A 20,488-nucleotide genomic window follows, 5' to 3' on the forward strand; every position below is an offset into this window, starting at 1 on the left:
CTCCCTCCACGATGGCCATCCAGCTCTGATTCCTGGTGGGAGTGAACTGCCACTCCTCAAAGGATATCTGTACTGCAGCTTCTTGATGAGCTCTTCTGGGGTAATAAATGTCCTGTATGTAGTCAGAAAGGCTTCACAGTACAGCACCAGATCTAGGCAAAAAAAAGCAAGAAAACCTCAGAAAAAATAAGCTTCTTTGTAAGGTTGAATCCAGATGTACAGAGGAGAGCATGGACACATTTTGGCACGAGTGAACTTCCCAGAAATGCTGTGCTGTTGGTCCTTACCAGCAGATGGACCCTTTGGCACAAGAGCAGCAGTGACACTGCCCTGTCCCCACTGGCCTGGCCCTGGCTCCCACTTGCAGCACGGGGGTTTGTGCCTCATGAAAGGGTCAGTGAGAAACACCTGCTTGTGGGACAGGAGCTATCAATCATGTGTCAAGGAAAAACGTGGTTTAGACCTTGGGGATGCTTTAAAAAGATCTGATGGCAAGAGGTGATGCCTGGTCTGTCTTTGGTGCTCAGGCAGGTCACTCTGCCCTCCCAATGAGGAACACACATGTTTCAACACATGCTGTGGGGCTGCAGATCCTCTGCCCTTGCTGAGTTCCAGGAAATCCACCCCGACAGTGTAAACAGAAGATTATTTCCAGCCAAAAGAAAAGCAAATTGCAAAAACTGTTGCTGTCCCAACAGAGATGTGGTGGACACAGCCTGTGCTAATTCATCTGCAGGACAAGGTGCTGTAGGGCCTGGAATTGCAAAGATTTGGGCATTATCATGAGCATAGAGGATGGAATTTGAAGAAGCATGAATTGCAAACAGGAATGCAGAACACTTGCAGTCCCAATGCCTGGTCACTGTGGACAGCAGTGCCAAAATGGGAGCACTCAGCATTAGTCCCAGCACAGAGCAGGGGCACAGCAGCAGGGTGTGCAGAGGATGGCAGCCTGCCCCTGCCAGGAGCTCTGCACCAAGGGCACACAGGGAGGAAGAGCTCCTCTTGTGCCTGCCCAGGCTGGGCTGTACATGCAGAGCTGGTTCCACCCCATTTCCACATGCTGTAACACCCAGCCACTGCTGGGAGGTGGGAAGGAGGGCACAGAGGGAGAGCTGTGCCTCTCTACCTGCAGTGTTTCCCTTGGCAGGAACCTCACCTTCCTCCTGCTCTTACATCAGGGAATGCTGCTCCTCACAGAGGCTGGGTGGTCACATCAGGGGTGAGCCCCAGGCTTTGTCCAGCTCTAATTCTGCACTCACAGCAAGTGTGTGTGGCTGTGAGCACTTAACTGACCATGGATTTTATTCCTGATGACCACAGGTCTCCCTTTATTCCTTATGCCATTTAGCTTTTTCAGAAAACTCAAATGGACAAGAAGCATCATGCAGCAGGGCGTGGAGTTACATTTATTCTGGGTTCCCATCTGCCCAAAAGGCAACGTGAGGTAATACAGCTGGTCTGCTCTGGCACTTGAAGCTGCCAAGAAATTCATCTTTAAAGGAAAGCCTCTTAACTCTACCCCCTCTGTGCTGTTTGGCTGATTGATTTACAAGCCCTGAATTCTTCTCATTGTAAGCTTAATTCATTAACCCTCTCAGTCACCCCAGCAGTGGGTTAGCATAGCACAAATTCCTCTGCTCCATTCAGCTCCCTGCCTTGGCAGTGCCTGTGAGGCCTGTCAGGCACTGGGGACTGCCCAAGCTCCCTCCACCCAGCTCTCCACAGCTGCACCACTGGGCACATAAAATCCTGCTCTAGCTTCTCCCAGCTCTGAAAGGTTCTCCACAGCTCTCACCCCATTCTGCAGAACCCTCAGAGCCCCTGCTCCTGAACTGGAGGTCCAGCACTCACCCCCTTACCAAGCAGCTGTCTTTCAACAGAAACAGCAGGGAAGTTCTTTGTTGTGATGCTTGTTCCAGAGAACAGAGCAGAGTTTCTCTATCCCACTTTCAGCATGTTTATAAGGGGTATTTCCACTATTTCGTTTAAACTATTTTATTTAATATACATTTCCAGCCTTGGCACAACAACTGCCTCCTCCTCTCTGCTGTGTTCCTGACTTTGGTCCTTTCTGCCTGGATTCAATACCCAATTCAGGGAAACACAGCTGTCAGGGGAAGGATCTTCCTGCTAGCTGAATGGTGCTGGTAAGTAATTGCAAACATCTTATGCTACGGTAAAACCCCTGTCATTTAAAAATGTACATGAAAGATATTTCCCCTTTGACTATCAACCTCTAAACTACCAGTGCTGAGTGATTCAGAGGGTTAGTGTTTTGCCTCCCAGGAGATAAGGAGATCAATCCTGGTTAAGGCCATCAGCACAAATGTGTTTGGCAGGTTCAAATCACTCTCTGGAAACACTGCAAAGGCTGTCTTTGCCACAGGTCTTGGAAAGGAGCTGCTTCATGTGTGTGGTGATGGGATTAGGACAGATGAAGAGGGGTTTTAACAAATCTAGAGCTAAGGGTTGCTAATGTCCCTTCTCCTCCCCCACATCTCTTCTTTTGTACTGTGGATTCCCTCTGAACTGGTCTGGGTGGCTGCCAGGACACAAGTGGTACAGGGTGGGACAGGAGATGGCACAGAAAATGGAAAATCTGGGGTGTCAGCAGAGCAGCACCTGACCAGCCTCCCAGTGCCCAAGGGTACTGCATTAGACACAAACCAACATCCCTTTTTTCTTACTTTGATGCAACAACCATTCCAGTAACTCCCACATCACCACTGCCCTGAAATTCAAAGGACAAGGAGCACCACTGGCAACAGGATCCAAGCACAACAGGCTGGTCACACCTGCTGTCACAGAAGGCAGCTCAGCAGGTACAGGGACACAGCACAGCCCTGTCACTGGTGTGCCTCATCCTCCAGAGCCAGGCAAGGGCTGTGAGGAGTTAATCCCATCCCTGCTGCTAAATGGAACCACCAGGGGCTTATCCAGCTTACCTCCATCTCCCACAGATAAACACACCCCCAGGCTCAGAGATGCCTGCAGAGTGTCCCCCAGCCCAGCTGTCTGTGGCCATGGGGCAGAGCACAGGCTGTGTGTGCCAGGCTGTGCCAGGCTGTGCCAGCCTCTGCCCTGCTGCTCTCATACCTTTCCTGTCGGTCTCTGTGGCATGAACCAGCAGAATGTCTCCAGATCCACCACGGACATCTGGCCCATCATCCCCCTGCAATGGGAACACAGCCATGTTAGGCACAGCTCAAGCTCCCTTAGGCCTGGTTTAACGTGGCTGGGGTTCTGGCTCACACAAAGCTGCTGGCACTGCTCACAGCACAAGCTGGGACATGGACTTCAGTGCTGGGATAATCCTGGAATTTAAAAAGAGCATTTGGTGTCTCAGATGAGGAGCTGGGCTGATCCTTACTCAGGGTCTCTGACTCCTTAAGGCCAGGTTGTGAAGCTCAGGGAAGGCTGAACCTTCTGCCCACAGGAGAATGAGCAGAAATGCCACAAACACTCCCAGGAGACCATTAACAGGGCAGCAGCACTGTGTGAACAGTCTCAAAGTGCAGGATCACGTAGCACAGTGGCTGTGGGGTGGGAGGTCATGCATTCAACTTGCCTGCTCCTGGAACATCAAAACCTGGCGAGTTAATTCCCTAATCTGGAGCCATTTGGCCGGAGGTCACCTGAAACGATCCCATAACTGGCAGAAGAAAACAGCCCTGCTAATTGCTTGACCCCTGCCTTACCACTCTCTAAAACACATCTTTCTTCCAGCTACTGCATTTCACAACTCAAAATATGCAAAACTGATCCACCACTCAGCCAGCAGTTCCCACACTGCAGGAAGCAGCTCACAGTGACAGTTCTACACTGCTTCAAACATGCAGATCATAAAGAAAAGAAAGAAAAAAGACATGAAGACACAGATCTGCTAGTCCCAAATGTTCAGAAATCTCTGATTTTTAAATGTTTTTTAAAGGAAACAATCCTTCAGAGGAGACTGGAGTTGTGTCTGGCTTCCCTTAGGAATGTCTTTATCATTTCAACATGCAAAACAGTGGAACAATCATGGACTACAGCCATGGAACAGCTCTAAGATGGGAATTTTTCAGGTGACCCTCTGGCAAGACTCACAAAATACTACTTAGAGAACAAGTAAAAGCTTCTCACTCTCCCCTGCACATCTCAGCTGACCAAAGAACACTCCTCAAGTGCCAGTAAATGATCCATTCTCTCTGTTTTTCAGCCAAGCCCCCTGACAGTCTGAGAGCTTCAAAAGCCTGCATGTTCCCTCCAGCTGCATGTCAAAGACAGCGTGGCTCAAGAGCAGAGTGAGCAAAGCTGGCTGGGAGTGCACCCAAGGCCAGACACAAAGCTATTTCTCAAACACAGGAACAGCTCCTTTGGCTGCTTTTCCACACCAGTAACATCATGTCCTGCTCGTTCACCTGCTGAACCTGCCCTCAGAAAGGCCAGCACCAGCAGCACACCTGGATTTACTGTGCTCAGGCTCTCAGATGATTCATTTCAGACTGTCAGAGGCTGAAGAGGTGGGAAGGGATAGATTGGGAAAAGTGCACAGGATGTGCTGGTTTTTGGGGAAACATCTCACTTTTTGTTAAACCCTCACTCACTGCTGGTGCTCCCAGTCTGTACCAGACCTCATACTTGAACAGCAGCCTCCACACACACCCCACTTCTGCTGCAACCTAGTTTTTTCTATCAAATAAAAGGTGATGCCTTCTTTGTGCACACAGAGAATCAGATTTCGACTCAGAGTAAACCAAGGAGTATGAAAACAAACCCTGAGAGCACCTACCTCTTGCTTCAGTGTTAATCTAGACATGATTTCACTGTGGTCAATAAGGGACAGCTCATCTACCTCTTCCTCCAGCTGTGATGACTCCAAAGTATCTGGTGACTGTGGCTGCCTGTGGAAATAAAGGAAATAACATTCATCAAATGACAGTAAGTACACAGATACTCTGGAGGTAAATCTTCTGCAAACAAGCCTGAATGTCTGGCTCTAACTCTGTTGCTTTGTGCATCTCCTGAAAAAGAGAAAGATAAACCTCTAGGACCTGAACAGTTGTCTGTCTGCATTTCTGGCAGGCAGGATTTCACTAAAAGTACACACTTCCATGTCTCCTTAATCCACCAAATTTTTAGTGCACACAAATCTAAGCCCTTCCTCAAGTGTATAGAGACTGAGCACACTCTACACATACACATCTTAGTCAGTTCATGACCCGTTGTGCTGAGACAAGGGGAGATGACAGGCTCTTGTTCTGCAGGAAAATAGAGCAGAAAACCATCACCATTTTTTTGGTGTACATCCCTCTCTAGAATTCCTACCCCCAAAGGCTGGTACTCTTGTGCCAGGACATGTGTCCTCTCTGTGCCTGTATTTCTGAAAAAAAATGAAGTATTTATGTTCCTCACAGCTTTCCCCTAGCACAGGCTAAAATCCATGCACCAGTCAGTACTTTGGGCAGATAGTGAGCTTTGCAGAGCACTCTTGTGTTGTCTCCTTCACTGCAGGGATTTAAACCCTCAAACCAACTGCAGGGAAATGGGGGAGGGAAGTTGACAGTCACACACAAACCAACGCTGTTCTCTGGTTTTGCTTTAGAAATGCAATTGCAGAGCAATCTCGAGCAGCAGGGAAGCACTCACTCCACTCCTCCTGAAGCCCATCTGTTACAGCTTGCACCTCTTCATTTACATAGGCAAATGACAGCTAAGAGCATTAGGAGGGATATAAATCCTCCTGCTCCAGGGCCTCAGCCAGCCTCTAACTAGCAGGGTCAGAAAGAAATTTCCCTCTGGAAGATTATTCCAAACAGCAATACACACTCTTCTCACATGTTTCCCTGGAAGCAGGAGGGAGCAGCCAGTGGCAGTGACAGCACTGCCACTGAGATGGGCTGAGGATGGTTAGCACAGGCTGCATTCACCCCCATGGGCTCCTTGAGTTCATCTTGCCAGGATTCTCTCATTCAGCAGGACCCCACCACACACTGGCTGTGCAAACAAAGTGGGCTTAGAAGTTCAGACAACACTGAGGAGGTTTAGGGCAGAGCAGGCAGCCCCAAGGAGGGTTTGGCAGAGGGGATGCTGGGGCTCTGCACCCTTCAAAGCTGGAAGGAGGACACCAGGGGGTCAAGGCTCACCTTTCAGCACCATCTTTGCCCTCCTTCCCCATGGCACTGCTGCTCAAAGCGGAGTCTTTGGAGTGGCCGTCTTTGCCAGGGGGAGATTCCTGCCAAGAGAAAGGAGTTTTTCATCATTACACGGGGTCCTTGAGCCCAGCCAGCCTTGCATTTACAGTCTGCCTGCCTCTAAATGGCCCTTTACTGTAAATTCCTACAGAGTGGTTAAAGATTGATGCAAGTTAATGCCAAATGCCAGGAAAACACAGAAGTTAATCAGACAGGAAATTTGGGACCTTCTCTGGAGACCGGTGTAATTAGTACTGTTTGCTTTTAACATTGTGAAATGATGCTGAAAGTTACAACGCAACTCAGCTGTTGTCTTGGATTTTAACCCACTCATGACCTTTTATTTTTCCTCCAGCCCTTCCTGTTGAAACACACTTTGCCTCCTGCTTTAATCCAAATGGACACAATCAGCTCGAAGCTCTCCAGTTTCAGTGCCCCTCCTGACCACAGCCCCCCTGCTCACTGCTTCCTACCTCCCTTCTCTCCCATCACAAGAGGTTTTGCAATGATGCAACATTTCCACTCCAGGACTCAGGGCTGTGGAAATGAGGCTAATGCAAAAAAGCAGAACCAGCTGAACCCGCGGCACGGAACAGCAGGTAGAGAGCTCAGAGCAAAGATACAGCATTTTAAATTAGCCATTTATTAAGGAGACAAATAGCCATGAATGGCAAATGGGAATATTAATCCAACAGTGTCAGAGTTCAGAATTATTTAACATCATGCAGAGTGAAGCTTGGAAATGCAACCTAGTGAGCAGACAGGACTGAAACCACCTCTGTGCTATCCACTCAGCACAGAAACACTCTGCTGTTTCTTGGTGTCTGTAGGATTTTTCCAGACTCTATCTGCAAAGCCCTTGGCTTCAAAGTTGAGAGCCCACTCACAGCTGCCCAAAAGCATGGGCCTGGCCAGATTGTCTCCTGAGAGGAAGTGATGGGAGTGCTATCTATTGGTGTATTTAACTCCACCATGGATAAAGGTCTTGGAGGCATCCTGCAGGAGATACGCCGTCCAAGAGGAGGGCAGCCAAAAGGATCACCACGGACTTCTGCCAGCTTCCTATGACCCAACAGGAAGATGGGACCTCCCTGGAATGGAAAATGCCCTGGCTCCTCTAGGAAATATCTAAGATACAAGGCTTGAGTAAAGGAAGAAGCTGCATGTGAGTACAGTGCTAAATCAATCATTTACTTTGCAACCAAACAGCGAAGGAAAAAATAAGTATTTAGTGCAGAAGGCTTTCTGTATTAAAACAGGGAGGGCAAAGCAGTTACAAGAAGAGATGTGGGCCCAGGATGGCACAGGGTGCAGCTCTCCGGAGGGGAACTTCACGCAAGCAGCTCCAAACAGCCAGCGAAGCGCAAAGGAAGGAGCGCGGCAGGAGAAGCCATCCCTGACTCCTGCCAGGGCTCAGCGTGACCCCAAGAGCACCTCCTGCCTCTGCACCAAACCAGTGGGCGAGCAGAGGGGTGGCTGGGGAGCTGGGGCAGCAGGATGGGCAGGGTGGGTGTGCAGGAGAGGCTGGTGCCAAGCGCGTGAGCCCCGGCGTGAGCTCGGCATGCACCAGCAGCCCCTCGGGGCTCTCCAGCCCTTACTTACTCCTTCAGAGCGAGGGAGTTCCCCGTTGCTCTGGCCAGAGGAATACAGATTGACATATTCACCCTCACCAGCCTCCTCACTGGCGTTTTCACTCTGAGGGAGACAGGATGAAAGGAAATACGTGATGGTGCTCCCCACCAGCGCTTCATGGCAGCCAGAACCTGGCAGCTGAAGTGCTCTTGTGGCAGCTGCTGTCACCTCCCTCGGAGCTGCTCTCTGTCCCTGTGGCCAACAGCGGCCACTGAGGCTGCATCATCCTGGGGGTCATTATTTCTGGCTCTGGAGCACCATGCTGAAGGCCCTGGGCAGCAGCAGGCACTGCTTTGTAAGGGCTGTGGACTCCAGGTGAGGCTGCCAAGGTGCAGCAGGTGGAAGTGGAATGTTCAGAGATGGACACAGCTCCTGTCCTAGCCAGGCCAGTCCTGCTGAGTGCAGACCTCCAGGCATCAAAGGTATCCCCCAAACTAGGTTACAAGCATGGACTAGACCCATCACACCAGAATAATCCAAACTCTGGGATATAACAAGGACCCAGCACAAGGAAGATGCAAAGCAAGGTCACGTCCAAAGCGTGAAAAGCTGCACATTTACTCTGTAATCAGTGACCCTCTTCCAAACTTGGCAGAGAGGCAGCACTAGCGTGCCCTGTGCTGACAGCTCTAATCCCATCAACTCTCGGCTTCACAGCAGACGAAAGAGGAACTGTCTTGAAAATGAGGTGTTCAAAAAAGTATCTGTAATGGACAGACCTGCTCAGTGATGTGCAAAGTGATGTGGGACCTCAGACTAGCAGAGTGGGAACAGTGTTAGCCTAACTGCACCAACATGTGACAGCCTGCCACCGAGCACACAGCTGGGGCTGAGGGAACTGGGAACAGCAGAACCTGGAGAGAACAATGGCTCTGATGCACAGGAGAGACAGAGCTGGACTGCACCCACTGCTCCTGGTGACTTAGGAGGGAGCAGGTGGCAACTGCAGGATTTGAACTGCTGCTAGGAGCCTGCATTTAATAACTCCTTCACCTCTCTCAGCTTTGTCTTACAACTGCAGGAAGCTACAGCCAACTCTCCCCTTCGCCAGCACCTGACATTTTGTGTTTCCAACACACATCTAGCATTTTCTAAACCCTGCTGAGGTTGGCCATTTTTATAAGAAATTTCCTCTCTGCAATTCACACACATTTAAAAACCAGTCTAGACCACAATTTAGCATGTATTAACACGAGACATTTTCTTTAAAGAAAAAAACAACCCCAACCAATAAAGGCAGCCTTGCGTTATCATCTCTTTGGATAGTCTCACCGAAGGCGTCTGGAGAGAATCAGTGAAAGAGGTTTCAGAAGGAAGGCAGACAGGAGCATTCCCGTTAAAGCTGCTCTCCTGAGAAGAGGAGTTTGGCACATCCACAGTGCTGGGGGACTGGCTGGCTGCAGCGGGCACCGCTAGGTCGGGGCTCTGGGATGCGAGGACGGGCGGAAAAGGCGGGGTGGAGCAGGAGGAGGAGGTAGAAGAGAGGAAAGGAGGTATGGAGACTTGGTTGTGAGGCACAAAGTCCTGGGAGTAGGACCTAAACACAGATTTGTACTGCAGGATGCAGAGAGACAACACAAAAACAAGGAAGATGGGGAAAGGAAAAGAGACAGACAAAAGAAAAAGTGATTAGATTGGCAGCAGCGTAGCAGTGACAGCACAAGGCATTTCTAACACAGGCAGCACTATTTTACCATCCACACACCAGAGCAGGAGCTGCTACCTGAGATATATCAGACAGGTTTTTCCTGGAGAGGTGTGTTCTTCCACCACCAGCAGCCTGGCTGCTCATCTCACAGAGGGAAGTGAGCAGCAAGGTGTGACCCGCAGGTTTGTTAGGCAGGGGAAAACCTGGAAATCTCAGAACTGCTAATGCAGCGACCCTAAAAATCACCTGAGTGGAGGAAAGGATGTGAAGGCACACAGAAAGCACAACTCCAAGCATGCTGGAAGTATCTACTAGTAGTAGCTACTTCAAGTACTTATTGCTTTTCTGGGATTTTCCACAGGATCCAAATTTAAGATGCCTTTTGCTCCAGCCCTGTAATTTAACAGCTACTGTGTCAAGTCTGTTCCAGAACACACAGCTCCCAGGGAGGAGTGGCTGGATACTGCCTTCAAAGTTACACTGAAGGATAAAGGAGATTATGCTGCTACTCCTTCCCGTTCGTGAAAAACAGGGAGCAAAAATGGTAATTGCCCTCCGGAGTGATGAATTCCTTATCAAACCAATCCTTTAATGCAGTGCCTTGAAGAGTCAGCTGAAGAGATGAAAAGAGATCATCTGCGTAAAGCTTTATTTCACTATCTCCCCTAATCATCAGATTACTCTTCAGATAATATTAAACAGGGTGCAGTGGGAATATATTGTGCCAAGAAAAACAAGAGCAACCCTCTGTCTTTTAACATCTGGTGCTAGTAAGATTTGCCATCGGGGTAAGTCCAAAACAAAGCTGACAACCATTAGGAAAAAAAAAAAAAAAAAAAGACAATAATGCTCAATCTGCTGGAGTGCTGGAAAGGAGTTTATCATCTTAAAACCTGCAAAGCTGGTCGTAGTCAAGTGGACTGAAAGAAGAATCACATCATCCAGAAAACCCCAGGCTGGAACACGGCTGTGGAGCTGCTCCACTGAGGATGGAGCAGTACAGAACTCCCAGGAAGCACTGACACAGCTTGCTCAAACCAGGCTGAAAAGTGACACCACTGTGATGCAAAAAGAGAGCAAATCAAAGGCAGGAATTGGAGAATTCAGGCTACTTTTTCTCAGGAGAGTTGAGCGGGTAAGAAAAAAGCAAAGCTCAGTCCATCACTCAGCAGCAGCACCCAGCTCAGCAATGGTATTTTTGTTTCTACCTAGGAAAGAAGTAGGCTTAAAAATCTAAACTGAGAACAGCCTCAGGCCAGAAGCCTGGTCAAAAAAGCTTTTCCACTACAAAGGAAAGGAAATGTAAAGGTCAATGACTAGACTTTACCTTCCACCACCTTAATCCTTGAGTGGCTGTGCCTTGTGCCTTGCATGGAGTCCAGCAGTGCTCTGGGTGTATTCTCAGAGCCCAAAACAAATTGCAGGTCACAATACAGAGGAGAGGAGGGGGATGCTTTGGAAAGAGAGCTTAAAAGACTACTGAAAAACAATTAAAATGCAAATCCCCACCATGTGCCTGTGGCTAAAAGGAGACTGGCTGTAGGACAGGCTCCCCTCTCTTCCTGCCCATTTCTTTCCAGATGAGCAGCGCTGGCTCCAGGGACACTGTCAGCTTTTGGAGCTGCCTCAGTAACAATGACAAGTCTAATCTCTGTATTTACTTTCTGCCTGGATAAATGCTCTACATTTATTCATTTTCACTTGCATGGCACAAACCACTAAATCCCTCGTAAGACGCCAGGCTCATGACATCACCTTGGCTCAGCACATTCATTATGCCTGCCTGCTATTTCATGATCTCACTGGCACTAATACACCAACAATCACCCCAAGTCCCAGCCTGGACCCCAAACCACAGCTCAAGGAGGCACTCACAAAACTGCTGTGCTGATAACAAGATGCTTTGCTCCTGTGGAGGAAATAATTAGCTGCAGCAGAAGCTCTGTGCCAGCTCCCCCACTGCTGGACTTCCTGCACCCACACAACACATGCTGTCCTTCACTTTGTAGTTGATGGACATCTTCCACCCAGGAGGTCCAAGGGGTTTTGTCCCTGACCTGCTGAACCCAGAGGAAAAGCCAGGCTTTTGCAAAGCAGCCGTGGAGCTCACGCAGGGCAGGAGTGAAAGGAAATGTCCTCAGCCAAGTCACTCTGGGACAAGCAGAGCCCTGCGTGAGGCACTGGCAGGGTTAGCTCAGGGCACTCTGCTTCCCTGCCTGCAGCCTGGACCAGCAGCTCAGGGACATGAGTTACTGCTTCTAGGGCAGGAAGATTTGTACTGCTCCTGCCTCGAGGAGTTTTATACACATTAATCCTAATTTGAAGGCAATTTAGACCTAAATATAACATAACATTGCAGAAAGTTTGAATGCAGATAAGTCAGTATTGACAATCACTGTTTGTTTCTCTCTCCCTGGTCTCATAAAACACCTTCAGAACAACCTCTTGGCATGAGATATGTTGAAAATGCCAGTTTAAGGCCCAGGTACCCATAAAATTGCATTAATCTTCATTATGTGACCCGTGAACAATCATTTAAGGATGCAGACAGGCTCTCAGCATGCTGCTAACAAAGGGAACAGTGCAGAGAAGCCTTTGGTGTGCTGGCATTAATTAGTCAGCCTGCTCTCAACTCCCAATCTTGTTGTAAAGTTGCATCTTGTAGAAAGGGAGCCAGGGAGCCCCCTCCTTCCTCCGGAGCCTGCAAGCAGCTCTGGAATTCCAGTTATGCAGCTGTGCTGGGACAGGAGCCAGGAGTGAAGCATACTTTTCAAAGGGAAAAAAACCCACCCTGCAGTGGAGATGATGTCCATATGGCACCCATTCCTGCTGCTCCAGTCTGACCCAGCCCAGCCAGCAGCTGCCCCAGGAATTGCAGCAATGGCTTCCATGGGATCTGGGTGTTGTCCATCTCCTGGAAGCCTTGTCATCCTCTAAAATAAATGCTTTTCTGGGGAGGGGACAGTCCATTCAACATAACTGTCACAAGGAAACAAGCCATCCTTTAGTGCTCCCCCCCAGGAGACAATAGTTTATCTTGGAAACAAATCAGTGCTTGTTTTAATCAGCTTCTCAGAGGTTTCCTGCAGGGTCAGTAAGGCCTGGGTTATGGCTTCATGGACACAACCTCCTACTCCATGGCTTTGCTTTAAGTGAAGTATTTCCAAATAATTTCTGGGAAAGCTACAAAACAGGGTGCAACAGGAATCTGTGGGGAAGGATGCTTTCCTGTATCCAAACTCTGGCCACAGTGCCAGCTCCCAGCACAGGACCAGGAGAGGGGCTCCCAGCATGAGAGACCCTGACCCACGACAGGGAGAAGAGAGAGCTCCCTCTCCTCTCACCAGTACAGTGGTTTTTAAAAAGACCTCTCTGCCACTTGGGAAGTGCTTGCACAAAGCAAGCTTTGAGCTGGGAGCAGTTTTGTCTCCTGGGAACAGCAGGAAGCAAACGTGCCCAGCCCTGAGCATTTACCACACACCGTGACACACAGAGGTCTCCCAGAGACAGCATCACTCAACCTTCTCAATTTGCTGCCTTTGATTTTTTGCAACAGTGAATATTTCAGAACAGCTTTCCATCATTAGAAGCCGTGTTCCAGGATGTCCCAAAGGTCAGTGACATTCTGGCTGTTTATTTGGATTAGATGGCAGGAGATAAGCACTCTAATAGAAAACTTATTTCAGGAGTGATGCTTCTTCACACTCACTAGGCATGGCTGACCACAGCTAACAAGGAGACAGGGATTTATATGCAGAGAGTCAGTGGCTGCAGGTTACAGCAGTCTCCAGCCCAAATCCAAAGTTGAATTCAATTATATGGCTGACAGAGCATCTGCAGCATCAGCACACACAGTCTTTACCTTTTAAGCACAGCCTTCTCAGTTACCCTATGGACTTCTGCCAAATTAATCTGCCATCCTGCCAGGCACTCCCAGATCAGGTAGAGCATCAGACTCCCAAAGTATGAAGCTATCAGAGGAAAGGATCAATCTCTGAGATCTCCTCTGCTAATGCTATTAAGGGAACTATGTGGGCAACATGCCAGAACTGGATGCCCAAATTGTAACAGTACAGAATTAAGTTCACAAAATACTGGGTGTTGCAAAATTGTTAGACCCTAAGAATATAATTGCACAGACAACTGCTGGAAAAGACTTCCTATCTCATGACACAATGCTGGGCTTCCAGGTACTTTTGCTAATGAGGAAGGAAATGCTCCTGCAATGAATGGCTGGAAACACAAGCTGCCAACAGAATGGCTTCAAGCACTGCCACAGGAAAGGCAGCACCTCCTCAGGCTGGAATGTTTCTCAGCAAGGCCTCTGACCTGGCTGCAGAGCTGAGCTCCCTGGTTTTAACTGGTGGTTAGCACAGTATAGGGATGGATGGGGCTTGTTGTGTCTCCTGGCTTCTGTGTGACAAAACACAAAATCCAAACTTTTCCTTGTGGAGGAGAGATTCCTGCACATCTTCACAACAAAACAAATAAGGGGGCAGCAGGGGAAGAAAACATTTGTGAGATTTATTAACCATGCTGTCATGCATCCCTCTTTGGAAAAGATCAGAATTCAATCCAGTTGCACCTACAGCATCAATTCTTTAGCTCGTGGACAAAGCCCTCAGATCAAGATGGCAGATCTGGAAAAGACAGTCTGGAGACCAAGACAAGACTTCTAAAAAATCAGTCACACAAAAAACATGGGGTGTGTGGCCCATGAAGTCAACATGAGGCTGGTCAGAAAGACCTACAGAGACCTGCAATGTTCCCACTGCAAGGGAAATGTATAAACCCCCAGAGGAAGTGGTTTTCAGCAGCAGGATCCAGTGATGCCAGCAGGCAACAGCACTATTAATACCAGTGTCCAGGCCTGCCATGGGCAGTGGAAATGAACACAAACACAGAAGGAATGCTAAACAGGAAAGGCAAAACAATACCTAAGTCAGAGCAGCTGGTTAAAGGGATGCAAATCTTTTCAATCCCTCTGCTCCAAATTAAGGAGACCTTAGGACAGTAATGAACAAAGTCATTATGACTTCCCAGCCGTGGTTTGACTGAGGCTCCCACCATATGAATGAAAAGTCTCTGCTGAGGGGCAGGGCCTGGTGTGTGCTGCAGGCTGGAAGGGAGCTCAGGAATGGGAACAAGGCAGGGAAAACATGGGAAGCACATGTCTGCGTTGTGCAGGCCTTTAATCACTTATCTGACCCCCCTTTTCCTGAACATACGTTAGCACGCACACAAGAAAGAGAAACAGTTGCTGTGAATTTTCTGTGCACTTGCTCAATTTGCTCAAGAATGGTGAGAACAAGCAAGAACAGAAGTGCTGAACTGGAGCTTTCATAAGGAAATCACTTGCGCCTTCTGCTGGAGTCTGACAGCCAACTGGTTTCTGGAAAATTACTGGAAACGTTCCTTAATTAAAAAGAAAACATAAGAAAAAACCCAACATTTTGAGGAAGGCAACTTATTCCTCCACAGTGAAGGATGCAGCCAAATTTCCACTAATGGCATGTACACGCCTTGGAGATACAACTGCTCCTTGTTTCAGCAAGGAAAAGCTTCCACAAGAGTTTCTGCAGCCCTTGGTGGAACACAGGGGATGGGCAGCAGTGGAATTGTCACCAGATGATTTCCTCTAGCAGTGCAGAGTTCTCCAGCTGCCAGGAAGTAACGAGGTTTCAAGATCTGATTATTCCTGCTGCTGGGATACCTGCCCAGCCACTTGCAGGCAAACAGCACAAGGATTGATTAAACCAAGGGACAGCAGCTCTGTGCTCACAAGGAGGAGGGAGGTGATCAGCTGGAGATGATCATGCCAACCATAACCAAGGATGAGGTCTTCTCCTTGTAAACCTTTCCCACTGCTTAGAACTTTCAAAAGAGGTAGGAATGATTCTTGACAGTACAGTCCAGTTCTCCCTCCAGTGTGAGATTTAAAGGCTCAGCTGTCCATGGGATGGGGAACATGATGCAGTTCCTTAAAACACCAGCCCACACTACCAACACAACCCCTGCTGGCACAGAGGCCAGACACGAGTCAGACTTGGTTAAAAAACAGCTCAACTTGCCAAACCTATGAGGTCTGATCCAGTTGCTCAAGATCTGCCTCTATCCAGTAAAAGCTATTACCTCTGACACAATTTCCTGCAAAGGAGGGAAAAGCACAATTAGTGGGCTGACAGAGCAGCAGTGGCAGCTGGGCTGCAGCAGCCCCTGCAGTGCTGATTGGAGGGAAAGGAGTCAGGGCTCCAGAAAAATTCATCCATTAAAGATTAAAAGATGCTCTGAACAACTTCACCTCTTTTCTGCTGCCTGCAAACAGTCTTGTTAAGCTGTGAAAATCAGGAGTAAAGCACTAATCCTTCACCTGGAGCACAGAGCTAAGGGGATAACAAGCAGAACGTGGTGCAGGCTCAGCATCCCTGCTGCTGGCACGTGAACAGATGGGGACAGGGACAGGTCCTCCCTGGGACTGACTCCAGGGAAGGCAAAAAAGCACAGGGCACTCTGAAAACTGGCTACACTTGCAGGGCCTTGCTGACACTGGGTCAGTGGACAGCCACTGATTTTAGCAGCTCGGACTTCCTGCTATTGATCCAAGGAGGTTTTTGCTTCCTGTGCAGAATGAATAACAATTCATGTAGGAGACATACAATTTTAGAAGATCTGATAGCCACTGCTGCTATCTGGGTGCACAAGAGGCCAAGTGCTCAGCTGGCAGTGCCTGAAAGGTGTGCTCTCCCTGCTGACTCCCTTGCTGGGGCTGGTGGCAGCTAAAGCAGATTTTTTTTCAGGTTTATCATTCACCAGTGCTCACTGAGTGGCCTTTCTCTAGGGAGAGAGGAGAAATGAAGACAAGAGAATACAAGGAGCAGAGCAGCATCCCAAAGTGCTGCTGGTGCAGCTGGTGGCATCCCTTGAGTGAAACCCCAGGAGCAGATTGCAGGAGGGGCTCTGCTCCTTCCAGTGATGCAGGGTGTCACCCTGGGAGGGATCCAAACCTCCACAGCTGTTCCACATCTCTGTCTTGTTAGGGACAGGGGAAATGGGATAAACCATGGTTATGGTATTACATGGGTCAGCTATGATGCATGTAAGGACATTGGTATTTTGCAGCTCAAAGAGGCACTTTCATAGTGAAAAATCTCATTTTTGGCTGTGAAAAAAATAGACCAGATAGAGTAATGAGAAATTATGAAATTATCCTAATTTAAAGGCACTAATGGAAAAATCACCATTTTTAATTCAGTTTATTTCCTTTGTGCATTTGACAGTGCACTGTCTCATTGTTCTCACTGTTCCTCATGCTCCAGCCATTTATCTTACCCCTCACCAAATCCTTGCAAAAACGAATAAAGATTTTTTAATGAAGTTTTAACATTTCTTAAAATAATATACTCACAGTAATGTAGTCCAAAGTAAGATGAGAACATGTCAGAGCAATTTAACAGGTAGTAACCATTTAACCTGACAAGGACATTTTTTAAAATCAAAATGCCCGTGTATTTTTAGAACATTACAGAATCATATTTATAGCCTCTCAATTAAATCAAAAATAGTCAAGTACTTTTATCTAGTCCTACAGTTCCATGTTTTGCTTGCAAGGACCACTACCAAGTAAGAGAGCTGTACAATTCAGGACTTTTACTTCAAATTTCAGAACTGTTCACCACAAATTTATGCAAACACCAACCTTGCCACCCCTCAGCCTTTTCATCTGTGCAGCAAAGCTGTGATACTGCTCTCTCTCACACAAGTGGAAGCCAAAAGCTTTCATTCATGGCTTGTGAAGTAGCTCTACTTGGAAAGCACTTGAATACTTTCCTCTTCTTCGGACCAGTGATTATCACTAATTTTTAAAGAATGAGTAAGTGCTGAAATGGGAAGATAGCAGTGGCACAGTGGGAGGATACTGTTTTCAAACATTTAACATTAGACTAATGGAACACTTCTGAATCTTCTCAAGTCTTGTCTGATAATTTCTTCTCCAGCAGCAGCCTAATTTACTAAACATTCAGGTCACTGTCAAAAAATAGTGTATTCTCAGTTGTCATCACATGGCAATCAGAGCATAACCACATAGTTTTACATGCAAACGAGCCCCACACTGATGAGCTGCTGGAATCCCATGGTTGAATTTAATTTCATTATATTAACACTTTGTTATTACTACCATTTAATTTAAGCAGCTGATCAGAGATTTAAGCAGTGCTCTAATACTGTTTTGATTTAAATGATTTCCAGCTCCTCCTGCTATTCTCTCTTCAGGCTGCTCACAAGTGCTGTAGGAGAGAAAACCCTACTCATCCACCAGCAAATCATACAGGAAAACTGAGCTTGTTTGGGACCATGGAGACGTGAAGAGAACCAGACAGGCAAAAATGAGATGGAAGATCTAGTAGATGCTGTTTTCTAGAAAAAAATTAAGGAGCTGCAGCCCCTGTTCCACATGTTTGACTAAATCCATGGATTTTGGGGACAGCATCTTGTTATTTCTCCCAAGGCCAGGCTCACAGAGCAGCCTTTAATTGACTCATCCACATCACTGGCATTATGCAATGGGACAAAAAGACCTTGCAGCTCCAGCGTGCAGCCTGGGGCACTCAGAGCTCACAGGAGTGTGTGCCTGGGCACACAGGCCAGCTCTCCTTCCTCAGTCCTGCACCAGAAATATCAATGTGGACAGGTAATATAGAGAAAGCTACACCTCCCCTGGCTTTACTTGGTGGGGTTTATATTCGGTGGGGTTTACATTTGGTGGGGTTTACATTTGGTGGGGTTTACATTTGGTGGGGTTTACATTTGGTGAGGTTTACACACCGCTTCTCCCACCTGGCTGGTGACTGCAGGAGTTCAGAAGCCCCCAGAGCAATCTCCACATTGAGCTGAGAGGGCAAGCAGAGGATTTGCACCCAAGTGATGAGCAGTAAGAGAGGGCAGAGAACTCACCGAGTGCACAGGAAAGGAGCTGTGCCGGCTGAGAAAGGAGTTAGAGACTGACATAGTGAGACCCTGAGTGGCACCGCAGTCCTCGGGGGTGAAGGGCACTTTAGGTTGCTGGACACAGTAGGAGACAGAAGAGAAAGAAGAGGCAGCATAGGAGGCCTGCTGAGGAGAGGGGAGAAAGCAGGAGACACAAGACACAGAGAAAGAGAGCATAGAAAAGGCGATGAATAAAGCGCAAGAAATGCTAACTGTAAAACAATGCATATAATGGCTGGCTAAACAAACAGCTATTCATACAGTTCATCAGAGCCAGACACACCAATATGCCCTTCCTGAGCTCAAGAGGCACGACAAAAATCACAATTCAAATCTTCTTTGTTCCACAAATCCCTTAAAAAATGAACTCCTGCCTCCCCCTCCCTGCTCACCCGTGGACAGCTGCTGCTGGCACACACAAGCTGTTCCTCACTGCCCTTTTCTCCCCCTGGCATGGGGACATGTACCCAGAGGAGGAACTGGCTCTAAGCACACAATTCTTGCACACTATTAATTTTTTCTGGCAACCTGCAGATTGGGAACTTGGCCCCTCCAGTGTGAGTTGTGGATCCTCACTGGTGCTGCTGTGAGGATGGGTGACAGTGACATCCTGCCATTTCTCTGTCCAATCCAAGATTTTAATCATCTGCACAGGAGGCAGCTATTACACTGTAAGTCACAAATCCTGGCAAGGAATTTCTCCTGAATTCTCTTATGGTAAGGAGACAGAGAGGATAAGGTATATTCAGGCTTTCTCAGACTTGTTGAATAAAACATTCAGTGTAAACATACAATCTTATTTTTGATTAAGATCTGAAGCTGACAAGACAGGACTCTCTCATTATTGTATTACAAAGGAGTCCATCCAGCAAAACTTGCTGCCCATTTGATTTGCCAAATCAAAAACTCCCAAGGCAACAGGAGCAGAGGAACAAGAGTCTGGTGGCTTTTACAAGGATTGTTGAATAAGCCATCCTGCTTGCACCTCTTTCCCAACAGAGGGATGAAGGGTGGGAGGCTGCACTTGAAGAAACCTTTGCTTCAGGGGAACTGCAAGCAACACCTTGATGGTATCAGCTTGTAAAATGACAAGAATGGCCAGCAGGCAAAGCAGTGACATCTCATCTGTCCAGATCATGATTAAAGGGAAGCTAAGAAATGCTTTGCTTCAGCCAAGAAATTGAGGACAGGAACAGAATTTCCCTTCTGCACAATGGCTGCAGTAAATCTGTGCTTTGCAAACTCTGATCATGACTGTGCAGCCCAAGTCACCTCTGGAAACATCACTGAAGTGCAGCCACCTCCAGGGGGGGAAGGCAGGCAAGGGACTGCAGGGTGCAAGGGTTACACTGATGGGGACCACAGAGCCTGGACAACTGCCTGATCCTCCAGAGGTGAGTCCTGTACACTCTTTGTATCCCTGCAAAGCAAGTGGGATGCCAGCATTTAAGGTCTTGTCCCCACAAAGAATTAATACATGATACCCAGCTCAGCTCAGCCAAAAATGCCACTTTATCATTTCAGGACTCCTACTTGCATCACAGGAATGTAGTTATGCAAATCCCAAAATTAGAGTTAAAGTAACACTCTGGGACACTCAAACTTTAGCACACACAACATGAAGAAATATTGAAAGAGTCACCCTTCACAATGGTAACACCATGGCTCTGTTCCCACATTTCCTCCCATTTTGTTAATGCCATGGCCAATTTAAGTAAGCTACATCAGAACAAAAGAATTTTTTTTTTAAACAGAACAAATAAGATAATTAATATAAACAAAATACCTTAGACGTTAGAGTTGGAAAAAAAAAATAAGACAGAGAAAAGAAACGAAAGGAAAACCCTTAAAAGGAAATGGGACAAAATCCCATCCTCCACTGAGGTCGGAAACAAAACTGCTGCTGCCATCAGTGAGGTCAGGATTTCACCCCCCACATGGAAAATGGTCCTTTCTGTGCTGATAAACCCACCACCCACACACATGTGCACGTGCCTGGCGTGCTGGCAGCCTGGGGGGCCAGCAGAACACTGAGAGACAGGTAAAA

General features: G+C 47.7%; 1 protein-coding gene across 15 annotated transcripts in view; it reads right to left on the bottom strand.

Annotated features, from left to right (window-relative positions):
• Positions 1-20,488, bottom strand: part of RAPGEF1 (Rap guanine nucleotide exchange factor 1) — an 82,237-nt gene that overhangs the window by 7,346 nt on the left and 54,403 nt on the right. For 2 of the 15 annotated variants that reach the window (XM_033077443.2, XM_033077435.2), the window contains 7 exons: positions 18,409-18,564; positions 9,081-9,362; positions 7,779-7,871; positions 6,129-6,217; positions 4,775-4,886; positions 3,100-3,175; positions 68-152 (listed from right to left, as the gene is read on the bottom strand). In XM_033077443.2, the coding sequence (XP_032933334.1) occupies positions 68-152; positions 3,100-3,175; positions 4,775-4,886; positions 6,129-6,217; positions 7,779-7,871; positions 9,081-9,362; positions 18,409-18,564 (893 nt within the window). Of the gene's footprint in view, positions 1-67; positions 153-3,099; positions 3,176-4,774; positions 4,887-6,128; positions 6,218-7,778; positions 7,872-9,080; positions 9,363-18,408; positions 18,568-20,488 lie in introns of all 15 variants that reach the window. The other 13 variants (XM_033077436.2, XM_033077434.2, XM_033077444.2 and 10 more) reach the window with 7 other exon arrangements.

This window comes from Catharus ustulatus, chromosome 21 (genome assembly GCF_009819885.2).
Source record: "Catharus ustulatus isolate bCatUst1 chromosome 21, bCatUst1.pri.v2, whole genome shotgun sequence".
Classification (NCBI taxonomy): Eukaryota; Metazoa; Chordata; class Aves; order Passeriformes; family Turdidae; genus Catharus; species Catharus ustulatus.